Genomic DNA, 12,414 nt, shown 5'->3' with positions numbered 1-12,414 from the left:
TTGATTCAGTTACTCAATAAATATGTTCTTTGTATCACATTACATCATTTTAGTTGTGGAGACTCTGTGACAGTGGTTTTCAAACTTTAATGGTGATAAGAATCACCTGAGTACTTTTTAAAACTCATGACTTCTTAACCTTAGCCTCAACAGTACTGATTAGTAATCTGATGCAGAGTCCAAGAGTTTGCATTTTTAAGGAAGTTTTTCATGTAATTCTTATTCAGGTGGTCTACAAATTATACTGTAAAAATAACTGGACTATATGATGATTTCCATAGTCCCTTCAGTTTTCATATTCGGTTCCTCTCAACATTTTGGTCATTGAGCTTGTAAGGAATCGCAGAACTTCTAGGAATCGAGTCAATCACTTTATCCAGCTAACTAGTGCACAGCCAACTTACTCTGATAGGCTTTCTTTCCCAGGGTGGGAATTTCAGTCACTCCTAAAAAACTATTTTTAAAGAATCTTTTAAAAAAAAATCTTGCTGGATACCCCTAACCCAATCCAAGGATGTGTACCTCTGTGAGTACTGCTCTGGGTCAATTAGAGCCTACAAGAAATATTACTTTCTCTGAAATACCTTCAAAGTGCTTATATTCTGTATACAAGAAATTCTAATTGTTAGTATCTTTTTGCAAGTTTATAGAAATAGAATAAGACCTTTGGTTAAGAAAATTCTGCATTTTTACAAGTAGTATTTAATTTTATTATTTATTATTTTATTTAATATGTTTCCTTAACTCAGTTGAGTTACTGGAACCTTGGCACAGTCATCAATAAGCACTAATCACATACTAATAACTGTCACATAAAAAGATGTCACATATTATACCTGCATTATACCCTAGCAAACTGTTAAGCCAAATACTATTATCTTAAATATCAAGTCTTAGCGTTCTGAGTTTATTTCACAGGGAGCCTGAAAACAAACTCAAGCTTGTGTTTGCTCCCTTATGCTATCCAGAAAGACCCAATATTAAATCTGCATGAAACATGGAATTTGGTTTACTTACTAAAAAATGAATAGGTTAGAGGACAAAAATAGGAAGAATGTAGTATGAATAAGTAACTGCAGTGCCAAGGCCTAAGTATTCACATGAAGTATACTTCTAACCGAGTCTTGATTTTTCATTCTGACTTGCAGGAAGTTAATATATACTTAACTTACCTCAAAATCAAAGTCTGCATCCCTATTCGCTCTTTCTGGATTAAGTAAGAAAGAAAGAAAAAAAAACATGTTAAATGGCCAATAGATCAGAATACGTGAAGAGTCTGCATATAAAGAAAACAGTAATTCAAAATTCAAATAAAAAAGTTCACAGGAAAAAATACTTAAAGAAAATGCCCAAGATATTCAACTGGATATCAACTGGAACTAAGTTGTTCAACACAGCCTCCAGAAGAAGTCAGTACCCAAAACTTTCTATAATCTAGGAGAAAAACATCAAATAATGATATGCAGGATATAATAGCACCAACTAAGAAATAAACTTAACTCTGATAAATGCAGTTATTAAATACATGGCCACAAAACTGTTGAGAGGAAAACATCCAATAGGGATGTCCATCAGTATCTCTTAGTTCTTACCATATCTCTTAGAATATTAAATGTGAGATTTAATATTCTATCAGCATGTTCTCCTAGAGTTGACCCAAATTGGTTGCAAGTAAAGCAACTTAAGAATATAATGTAAATTCAAAGTTATCAAATATCACTTACATGGCATTGGTATATATCTCATTAACTCTGTGCAAGCATTAAATGAGATAATGCATGTAAAGTGCTTTATGCAGTCATGGGCACAGAGGAGGTCAATGAAAGTTATTCTTGTTGCTACTATTATTATCAGGATATGTTCTATTCTTTTGTTAATTTTCAAAACTTTCAAATTCTTTGAGATAAGTCTTAGAGTATCAGAATAAAGACAATAATTTCTTTTGTATTCAGATCTTTTTGTTATAGGGTCTATTATTTTAAAAGTTATTGGTTATAAGCAAAGCAGAAAAACAAACTGTGCCTACAGCTATATCACTTAACTCTTTTGAGTGCAGACTTTCTCATCTAAAAGATTAAAAACACAAGTAAGAAATATTTGAAAAATATAGAACATTAAACAGTACCATTGTGAGTATGGTTTACATGTACAGTTCAAAACTCCATAATGTCTTAACTATCTCTCATTGGATTTTTTAAAGAAAAGGACACCAATCTCCCAAACTCTTATAATGAGGAAAGCACTGAATTCTGTGAAATACACGCTTTGTCTCTCACTGTGTGGTTCTTGAGAACTGACCTAGGGAGGCTGTCACTATTCTCCAGGACAAAACTGTCACCATTATGGAGAAATAAGCAAACAGAGTTCCAAGTACAGAGCAAACAAGTTCAAGCTTTAAGCTAGGTTTATAGATGTGGACCCTGAGAAAGAAGACACAGTACTTGCAAAAGACAAAAAGGCTCCTGGCAGATTAAACAAACAAACGAACAAAAACAAAAGCAAAAAGGCATTTCTATACAGGGCCTCCCATGCAAATCACACTTCAGGAGAAGCCTGCACTGCCTCCTGCACTAGGTTCCTGCCCTGAGAGCCAGACCTGGTAAAGAAGTTTCTAGACCCCTATTTCAACCAAAAGGACTGCGACTCTCCCCGGCCAAATGGAGCTGTGCAACATCCTCACCAACCAATCAGAGCGCCTCCATTCTGATCAACCGGACAGCGCCTTTTGCAAGAAACTGTTAAGATTTGGAGTCCTCATTCCCATGAGGATGGACCAGTCAGGGGCCACGGGCAGGAGCTTTGGTCAATATAAGCCAGCTCCCCTCTGGCTCAGAGAGTGCGCTTTTCTTTTCCACCAAAGACGAGGACTGCATCCAGTGGCTGGAGCTGAAACACCAAAGATGAAACACCAAAGATGTTTCTCTGGAGCAGAGAACACTGGACGAGCCAGGAGCAGAGTGGGGCAGACCAGAGAAGAGCAGAACAGGGCTGTCCAGTGGGAAAGGGGCCTGGCCCCAGGGCCACCTTGCAGCCATGCTGTTGCCCAGCGGTGCTGCATCACAATTGAGCTGTTTGCACGGAACAGTTTCCTTCTTCACTGCACCCCAAAATGGGGATTCCTGTTGGCACTGAATTGGCGCCAAGGACCATCACTTGACAAAGAGTATTTTATAATTCTGTTTTTTAGAAGAGCAAGTTTTTCAAGCACCTCCTTCATCTAGTTATTTTGGCTGCATTTAATACATAGTTTAAAATTTTTTTTCTAACTGCTATTGGAAATTAAAGTAATGCATTTATTTGAGAATGTGGAAAAGGGGTAACATTTTTCCTCCAGGTTATCTCCTCTCCCTACTAGTTCTCTCGTATGCTTTGCTTCCACTTTTCAACCTGCTGCTTCCTTTCCCTAGAACGAACAATTTTCTTCCTAGGCTAACTCTTGCGAATTTTTCACATTGTATCCGTTTTGATATCCTTTCAGGCCTTGCCTGAAGCCTCCTCGTGTGAGCCCCGGATTAGCCTCCTTCCCACCTGCTCCCACACCACCCTCAATGTAGCCCTCTCTGGGCATCAAGCCCAATTCCTCTTCCCTCCATAAGACTGAAAGCTCCCTGGAGCCAGGTGGAGCACACTGCATAAACCATATCCTTTCTTAAGAGCTCGATTAAAGAGCACAGACGTATTACCTCAGCCCACGTGCTCCCTCTTGTACACAGTGCTGACTAGCTCTCTTTCTCAGACACTCACACGTGCCATAGACCCAGACACACTTTCACACTCACAGAGCACCAAACCCTTGTCAAAACACAGGCTACCTGAAGAGGCAGGATCTGAACCCAACAACTCTCAATCAGCTTTTTGTTGTTCTTCCAAGTGCCTCTAAAGTGAAAGGAAATGACTATGTTCTTCCTAATGGGCTAGCAACCAGACATATGAAGGGCTTAATCCCAATCATTGTGGAGAACCATAAAATCTGTGCTAAAAGTAGCCCAAAGACTGAGCTCTAAGTTTTCACTGCAAGCACATCACTAAGGGTACACTCTCAGGCAAACCCAGGGTCCAAAAATAGCCCCTGAGTTTACCAAATGGTCTTCTCAGTTTACACTCCTTCCAGAAGCATAAAATGAAAATACACTTGACCCTTGAACAAGGCAGGGTTTAGAGACACTGACACCGACCCTCCACAGTCAAAAGTTTTCATCTAACATTTAACTCTCCAAAAACTTAACTACTAATAGCCTACTGTTGACAGGAAGCCTTATGGATAACATACAGAGTTGATTAACACATATTTTGTATGTTATGCATAGTATATACTGCATTCTTATAATAAATTAAGACAGCAAAAAAAATGTTATTAGGAAAATACATTGGCAATATTTATTGAAAAAGTATTCTCGTATAATCGGACCTATGCAATTCAAACCCATGTCATTCAAGGGTCAACTGTATATGTAATCAAATATTCACATTACCAAAGGATAGATGGTTTGGTTAAATATAATGTTTAACATGGTTGTAAAGATGCAAGCAACTCTACATTCAACTTTAACACTTCCTTTCCTATTGTTAAACTCTTACACTGTCTTTTCCAATGCTGAATGTATAATAAATCAGCTAAAGAATGCATATTTCACATCAGAACATCCACCAGTCAATAGCTCAATTTCAGCAACGTTGACATTTTACTAGCAGTATTTGTTTACGTAACTATTTAAGTCTTTTATTACATTTTGCCTTGGAATTTCATTTTTAAAACTGTTAGATGGTGGGAAAACAGCTAATTGGAGATCACTGATTGCTTATATCAAGAATATAAACTGAGCAAATGTAACATATCCAAGAAATATTAACTATTATGTCTAAAGACAAAATGCTACCAGTCTCTCTGAGATGAAATCTTATCACATGTAAATCAATTGTTTACTTTTCTCATATTTTCTCTTTTAAGGTGATTTAGCAAATACATAATATTACAAGATCTAGGCTTACCTGTTTCAATAAATCTACTCTTAAAGTCGGTTTATATTTTAAGACATAAATAAAAGTAGCTTCTAAAATTTGATATTGTGTAACCCGGTATTTTTCAGCCTTCTTCAACTAACACTTTTGCTTTCATAACTGTGTCATTAAACTCCAGGAAGAAACATATTTTTAGAACCAGGCTTCCAAAAATCCACTGAACTGACATTAAAAAATATATCCTCCTTGGTTAAATTTATTCCTAGGTTGTTTTTTTGTTCTGCATGTTGTTTGTTTTGATGCAATTGTAAGTGGGATTGCTTTCTTAGTTTCCTTTTCTGGTAGTTCATTATTGGTAGATAAAAATGCAACTGATTCTGGATATTTATTTCCCACAGTGGCTGCATTAATCTACAGTTCTACCAACAGAGCACAAGGGCTCCATTTCCTCCACATCCTCGCCAACACTTGTTGGTTCATTGATGATAGTCATTCTGACAGGTGTGAGGTGATATCTCATTGTGGTTTTAATATGCCTTATGACCCAGCGATTCCAATTCTGGGTATATATATGAAGAAACCCAAAACACTGATTCAAAAGAGTTTGTGCACCTCTGTGTTCACTGCAGCATAATTTACAATAGCCATGATACAGAAGCAACCCCAGTGCCCATCAAGATACGAGTGAATAAAAAAGTGGTAGTACATTGAATATTACTTGGCCATAAAAAGGAATGAAATCTTGCCATTTGCAACAACATGGATGGACCTAGAGGGTAGTATGCTAAGTAAAACAAGTCAGACAGAGAAAGACAAATACCATATGATTTCACTTATATGTGGAATCTAAAGATCAAACTAAATGAACAAAACAGAAACAGACTCATAGATACAGAGAACAAACTTATGGTTGCCAGAGGCGAGGAACGTTTGGGGATTGAGTGAAAATGGTAAAGGGATTGAGAAGTATAGACTGGTAGTTACAAAATAGTCATGGGGATGTAAAGTATAGCACAGAAAATATAGTCAATAATATTATAGTAACTGTGTATAGTGCCAGATGGATACTGGAAAAATTAGGGGGAACATTTTGCAAAGTATATGATTGTCTAACCACCATTCTGTAAATCTGAAACTAATACAAAATAATATTGAATGTAAAGTGTAATTTTAAAAAAATTTAAAAAAATATATCCTCACTGCAATGCACTTTTCATATAACCCTAGTAATAACAGAGGTCTTAATAAATGGGAAGTAAAACCAACCCAGCAAAATAACTGACATTGAAAAACATTTGGAAAAATAAGAGTCATCTGAGTGGCCTGGACCACCCTGCTCCTTAGGCCCCAGTCTCACCAATCCACACTACTCTGCTGTGCTTGGATTCTGGATCTATAAACAAAACAGGCAACAGGAGTTTGGGCAGGTGCAGTCATCAGAACCAACCATCAAATATCCATGGTATTCCGTATCAATATCCTTTTCTCCTACCGCCACCCAAACTGGAGGCAAAACTTCAATCACAATGAGAGGAAATATAAATAAATTACAAAGGCCTTTGCTCCCCCCCAAAAAAGGAAAACTGAAATTCTTTTGGGTAAAGTTCTAAAATCCTCCTGGGAGGGACTCAAGTTCCAATACGACATAAGCTAAAGTAATATTAATTTAAGTGTACATTACAGTAAGCAAAATTATCCTGATGCTAAATTAGATCACACTTCTAAGGTCTGAAGGAATAATGGTCAATCTCTGCAATGCCATATTGATATTTTTTTCATTATATATAGTTACATCCTTCACATTTTTCTCATCCACTCCTTCAGTGAAGGATAATTTGCTGTATCTTCTCATAGCTTTACTTCAGAAGGAATTACTGAATGCTTTAAATCAAAAAGTATTTATTAAGACCTTCGAATTACTGAAATTACAACAAAAAGTAATTCTCATCAAAGGAGGAAACCATTAAATAGTGTAGAAAGCACCTTCCAATTTTATACATTAGAAAGTCATCTGATTTCTTTTGCATCACTGAACACCCATTATTTTCCCTAACGAATAAAGTTATTGCTTCACTTAGCAAAGCCATTAGTCTAAGCTAAAAGTTTTCAATTGTTTTATTTCCCTCCATCCTTAAGTGACTTTTTGACTTAAGAGGGCAGCTGCTTCGCACAGAATTGGAGAAAATATTTGCAAATCACTTATACAGAATATATAAAGAACTTTTACAATGCGATAACAAAACGACAACTCAATTTTTTGTATGTCGCAAAGGATTTGAATAGACATTTCTCCAAAGAAGATATATGAATGGCTAATGAGCACTGGAAAATATATTTGACACATCAGTCACCGGGAAAATGCAAATCAAAACCACGTTGAGATTCACAACCACTAGGTTGTGATAACTAAGACAGATAATAAGAAATGTTAGTGAGGATGTGGAAAAACTGGAACTCTTATACATTGCTAGTGGGCCTAGACCATGATGCAGACACTCGAAAAACAGTTCGGCAGTTTCTCAAAAATTTTCACTACAAAGCTACCACCTGATCCAGCAATTCCACTCCCAGGTATACACCCGAGAAAAATTAAAATATGATTTCATACAAAAATTTGTACACGAGCATTCATAGCAAAAATTATTATTCATGATAGCAATAAAACGTGGGAAAAAACTAAATGCCCACCAGTTGATGGATGGATAAAGTGTGGTGTGTGGTGTGTGTGTGTGTGTGTGTGTGTGTGTGTATTATTTGGCAATAAGAAGGAATAATGCATACGTTACAAAATGGGTGAACCTCAAAATCATTATGCAAAAAGAAAGAAGCCAGTTACGAAAGACCACATATTAGATGTGTCTATTTACATGAAGTGTCCAAAATAGGTAAATTCATATAGTAAATAAACGAGTGAATGCCCACAGCTGGGAGTACAGAATAGGAGGAAGGGGGATGGGGAATGGCTACTAGGAGGTTTCTATTTGGGGTGATGAAAATGTTCTAAAATTAGATTATGGCGATGACTGCAAAGCTCTGTAAATACACCAAAAACCACTGAGGTGTATACACTTTAAACGGATGACTTTTGTAGTATGTAAATGACATCAATAAAACTGTTACGTGGAAGAGAGGGATGCAATAAAGCATTCCACTTCTTGGCGCCTGTGAAGACTGACTAGTAAGACTGCTTAGAACGCTGACCACTTAAAAGAATAGTTTGCATGTTTAGATCTAATACTAAACAAGACAAGAAAACAGAGCGTCATCAAGGGAACTTGGCGTCACGGAGGGTCCTGGACATAGCCCCAGAAAAAAGAGGCAAATTTTTAGGAAAAGGCGTGTACTAAAGTAAAATAGATGCGCGGAGCATAGGTCTGCGCCACGGCCTCAGCAACCAATGAGCAAACAGTTCCCACTTCAGCTCCATGAAAGCCGACGGCGCAGGGGCGCTCCGAGCGCCGCAGAATCTCAGCGCTCCGGGCCCGCGCCTCCCGGCGTCAACCGGGACCCCGGAGCTGGAGCAGCGACGGGCGAACGGAGGGACAAGAGCACAGGGGCCCGCCGCCCTGCACCCTAAACCGCGGCTCTCGGCGGGAGCCTCGAGGCTCGCCGGGCCTGGCGCGCTCACCTCGCCTCCCAGCGTTTTTCTAGGGCTGGTCTCGGAACCGCAGGCGATCCCAGGACTGAGGTCCGGGGCTGGCCGGAGCAGCGGCGGGCATCTCGGGGCGCCGACACCCGCCCACCCGGGGCCGGGGCGGTTCGCCTGGCAGCCCGCGCCCAGCGCGCGGCGCGCCGCTCGCCGAACGTCCCCGGGCTCCGGGCCGCGGGGCCGCCAACGTCCCCCGGGCTCCCTGCGCGCGGCGCCCGCCCCTCCTCGCGCGCCACCCCGCCGGCTCCTACCTCCCTCCTGCAACATCTCCAGGACGTCCGGGTCGCCCATCTTCGCCAGCTCGTTAATGACACTGACCGAGGTGACAGAACACAGCGACTGGCGGCCGGCCCTCGGACAGATGCTTAATCTGACCGTGGGCCGCCGGGCTTGCAGCGCCGAGGAGCAGGCCGGCAAGGTCTCCCTCCGGCTCTCCGGCAGGAACTCGTTCTCCACCTTCCTCGGCGTCCCCGAGACGTCCAGCCAGTCGCTCTTCTTCTCCAGGCTCCTCCACAGGACACCGGCGCCCTTGGCCGCGGGCTTCTCCGCCCTCTCCCGGAAGCGCTCCTGCGACCCCTCCCAGTACCTTTCCAGCAGCGCGCCGGGACGCGGCTCGCCCGGGAGCTCGCCCGGGAGCTCGCCCGCGGCCTCCCCGCTCGGCTGCTCCCGCGGCTCTTCTACCTCCAGCGGCTCCGCGTGGTCTCTCTTTCCCCGCCTCTCGCTCCTCCCCGCGTCCTGGACGTCTGCCACCGCCCCTCCCTCCGGGGCCTCGGCCTCCTCGACCCCCGGCCGGGCAGGCTGGCTGCGGGCTCCCCCCTCCGGGCCCGGGCCGTCCGAGACCCCGGCGCCCGGCCCCGCCGCCTCCGCAGGCCCGGCCTCCGCCCCCCGCTCCTCGGGACCCGCCGGCCGTCGGCTCTCCCGGCCCGTCCGCTCCATTCTCCGCAGGGCGGGCCCGGGCCCAGGGCTCCTGCCTCGCCGGGGCCGCCCCCGCCCCGCCCCGCGGACGCCGCGCCGCCTGCGGCTCCCTGCGCCCGTTGTCGCCGCCCTCGTCCACCCGCCCAGCCCTCCCGCCTCCAGCGAGGGCGCTCCGAGGGGACCCCTCCCAGTTGCGGAGTTACTTTCCGTCGGGTGAGAAAAGCCCCCCTTTCTTAAGGGGACCCTTCCCCTTAAGGCCAGTACTCTCCAAAATTCCAGCAGCCCCCGCCCCCTCCGGCGCCCGCGCGTGGGTATTAACTTTGCTTCCGAGCAGAGCCGGCTTCCTCGACGGGGAACCAGACCTCTTGTCTAACAAGGTTGGGAGGAAAGTCATACGGTTTTTTTGGTCCTGAGTTCGAATTCAGCCTCTGCCCCTAAAAGTTGGGTGGCCTTGGCCACGTTTCTAGAAGCGTCAGGTTCCCTAGCTTTAACAGGAGAACGATGCGCGCGAGGGCGCGTGAGGAGGCCCGCGCAGGGGGCGCTGGCCCGACGCGGGACGCGGGGAGCCGCCGTGAGAACCAGCCGCGTCCCCCCGCGCCCCGAGGGCTTCAGCCTCCAGCGGGGCGGACGGCCCTGCTCTCCACGGGCCCCCGGGTCCCTTCTCAGCTGTGGACACCGCGCCAGCTGCCGGCTGCCGCCCCGGGAGTTGGGAGACACGGGCGGTTACCGTCTAACGGGTGAACATACAGGAGCGAGGACGGACTCGGGGTGAAGAGACTGGGCTGGGGCGCCTGGAGCGCACTGAGGGTTGCTTGACTGAGTTTGGGGTGCAGATGAGATGATTTAAGAATCAGCAGGAGCCTGGCCGGGCGTGGCGCAGCGGTTGCGCATGGACCTAGGATCCAGGAGATCGCCAATCGATTCCTGGTCTCCACCGGGCCTGATCCCCAGAGGCGGGCGTGCAGCGGAGCATCGTTGATGTTTCTCTCTCTCTCTCTCTCTCTCTCTTTCTCTCTTTCTCTCTCTCTCTCTCTCTCTCTCTCTCTCTCTCTCTCTCTCTCTCTCTCTCTCTCTCTCTCTCCCCCTTTGAAGTTGATAAAGATATGTGTATATATACGTATATTTTTTTTTATAAAGGTATTTTTTAAAAAGAATGAGATGAAGAATGAGATGACCAAGGAAGCCTCGTCCTTTCTTTTATTTTTATGCTATTCTATTTTTTTCCCTTTCTATTAACTTTTAGAACTGAGAATTACCATTTACAGATGGGGAAAAAGGCCTGGAGAAAAGTGTTTTGGTGAAGGGCATGGTTAACTGTGCAACTGGAAATCACCTTTTTGGTGTTTTTTCCTACATCTTGCTGGCTGTACTCTTAAACCTCTAGGAATCCATCAGTTCTGGTCACATGATTTGAGACAAGCAATTCCTTACTTTATGTATTTTGGAATTGTGTTTGAAATGTGTGTCAAGCAATGGGCGTACATGTGATTACAATAAATCCCTAGTTACCGTGCAAGTGTTTGGTTTTTACCTCTTGATTACCAATCATTGTTGGATTCTAATAACATTTACCACATGACTTGTTTCATGTTCTCCCTGTATGTGTTTCATGATCTTCTGTGCCTGTTTCATGTTCTCGCTGTGTTTGCTTGGTGCTCTTCTGCTAGGCGCTGTGCATATTGTGATTCAACAGATGACTGCAATTTTTGCTTTATGTAGGTTAAATAAAAAAACAATAAAATTATTTTTCTATGATTTTATATAATTATCAGTTTTATATTTCTTGATTCTGCACCATATTTGAAGTGACATATATTGACATATATGAAAAGATATTTAATGCTCTTGATTTTGCACAAAATTTAATGGAATATTTTTATGCTGAATTGGCTGATATTCTATTCAACTTTCTGTAAATTTTGTTAACAAAAAGTTGAAGGCTCCCTGTGTTCTTTGGATAGAACTCTGTATCTTAGATCTTGAGAAATTTTCTCGGTAGGCTTATCACTGTAATATTTTATGTTGCTTATACATTTAAATTTTAAGATCTTGTTATGTTTTCCATCACCACACCCTGCCTCTTTAGACACACTTATCAACCATACATTTTGAGAATTATATTCTAAATAATGAATACATGTTCTCTTAATATAAGTGAACACACGGTTAAGTACAGCAGTTCCCTATTATCTGCTAGTTTTGCTTTCCCCAGTTTCAGTTACCCTACATCAACCAAGGTCCAAAAATATTAAATGGAAGTTTCTAGAAATAAACAATTGCAAGGTTTAAATTGCAGGCTTTTCTGAGCAATGTGATGAAAACTCACACCCTCTCTCGAGCATGGCGAATTGCCCCACGCCTGCTTGTTAGTCACTTAGCAACAATCTTAGTTATCAAGTCAACTCTCATGGTGTGGCAGTGCTTATGTTCAAATTACCCTTATTTTACTTAATAATGTCCCCAAAGCTCAAGATTAGTGATATTGGCAATCGAATGTGCTAAAGAGAAGCCAGAAGGTGGTTCCTTTGAGAGAAAAGGTGTAAGTTCTGGACATAACAATGAAAGAAAAAAACCGTATGCTGAGGTTACTAAGATCTGTGGTAAGAACAAATCTACCTGTGAAATTGTGAAGAAAAAGAAATTAATGCTCCCTTTACTGTCACACCTCAGTTTGCAAAAGTACGTGATATCTAAGCCATAGTGAGTGATAAGTGATTTAGCTCAAATGGAAGAGGCATTACATTTCTGTGTGGAAGTCATGACATAAAACATGTTCTGATTGATGGCAAGGTGTGGCAGAAAGCATTGAGCCTATAGAATAGCAAGGGATCCCTTGAGACAAGTGACACAAGGCATTTACTGCAAGTAAGGGATGGTTACAATAAGGTATT

At 42.7% G+C, this 12,414-nt stretch overlaps 1 protein-coding gene across 11 annotated transcripts in view; it reads right to left on the bottom strand.

Annotated features, from left to right (window-relative positions):
* Positions 1-9,886, bottom strand: part of ANO5 (anoctamin 5) — a 53,306-nt gene extending 43,420 nt beyond the window's left edge. For 10 of the 11 annotated variants that reach the window (XM_081153115.1, XM_081153119.1, XM_081153116.1 and 7 more), the window contains exons 1-2: positions 8,860-9,613; positions 1,173-1,207 (exon numbers count right to left, since the gene is read on the bottom strand). In XM_081153115.1, coding sequence (XP_081009241.1) covers positions 1,173-1,207; positions 8,860-9,544 — 720 coding nt within the window. In that variant the 5' untranslated portion in view covers positions 9,545-9,613. Of the gene's footprint in view, positions 1-1,172; positions 1,208-8,859 lie in introns of all 11 variants that reach the window. The other variant, XM_081153114.1, reaches the window with a different exon arrangement.
* Positions 9,887-12,414: the final 2,528 nt, after the last annotated feature.

This window comes from Miniopterus schreibersii (assembly GCF_964146895.1).
Source record: "Miniopterus schreibersii genome assembly, chromosome: 12".
NCBI lineage: Eukaryota > Metazoa > Chordata > Mammalia > Chiroptera > Miniopteridae > Miniopterus > Miniopterus schreibersii.
This window is presented reverse-complemented; position numbering and strand designations above follow the sequence as displayed.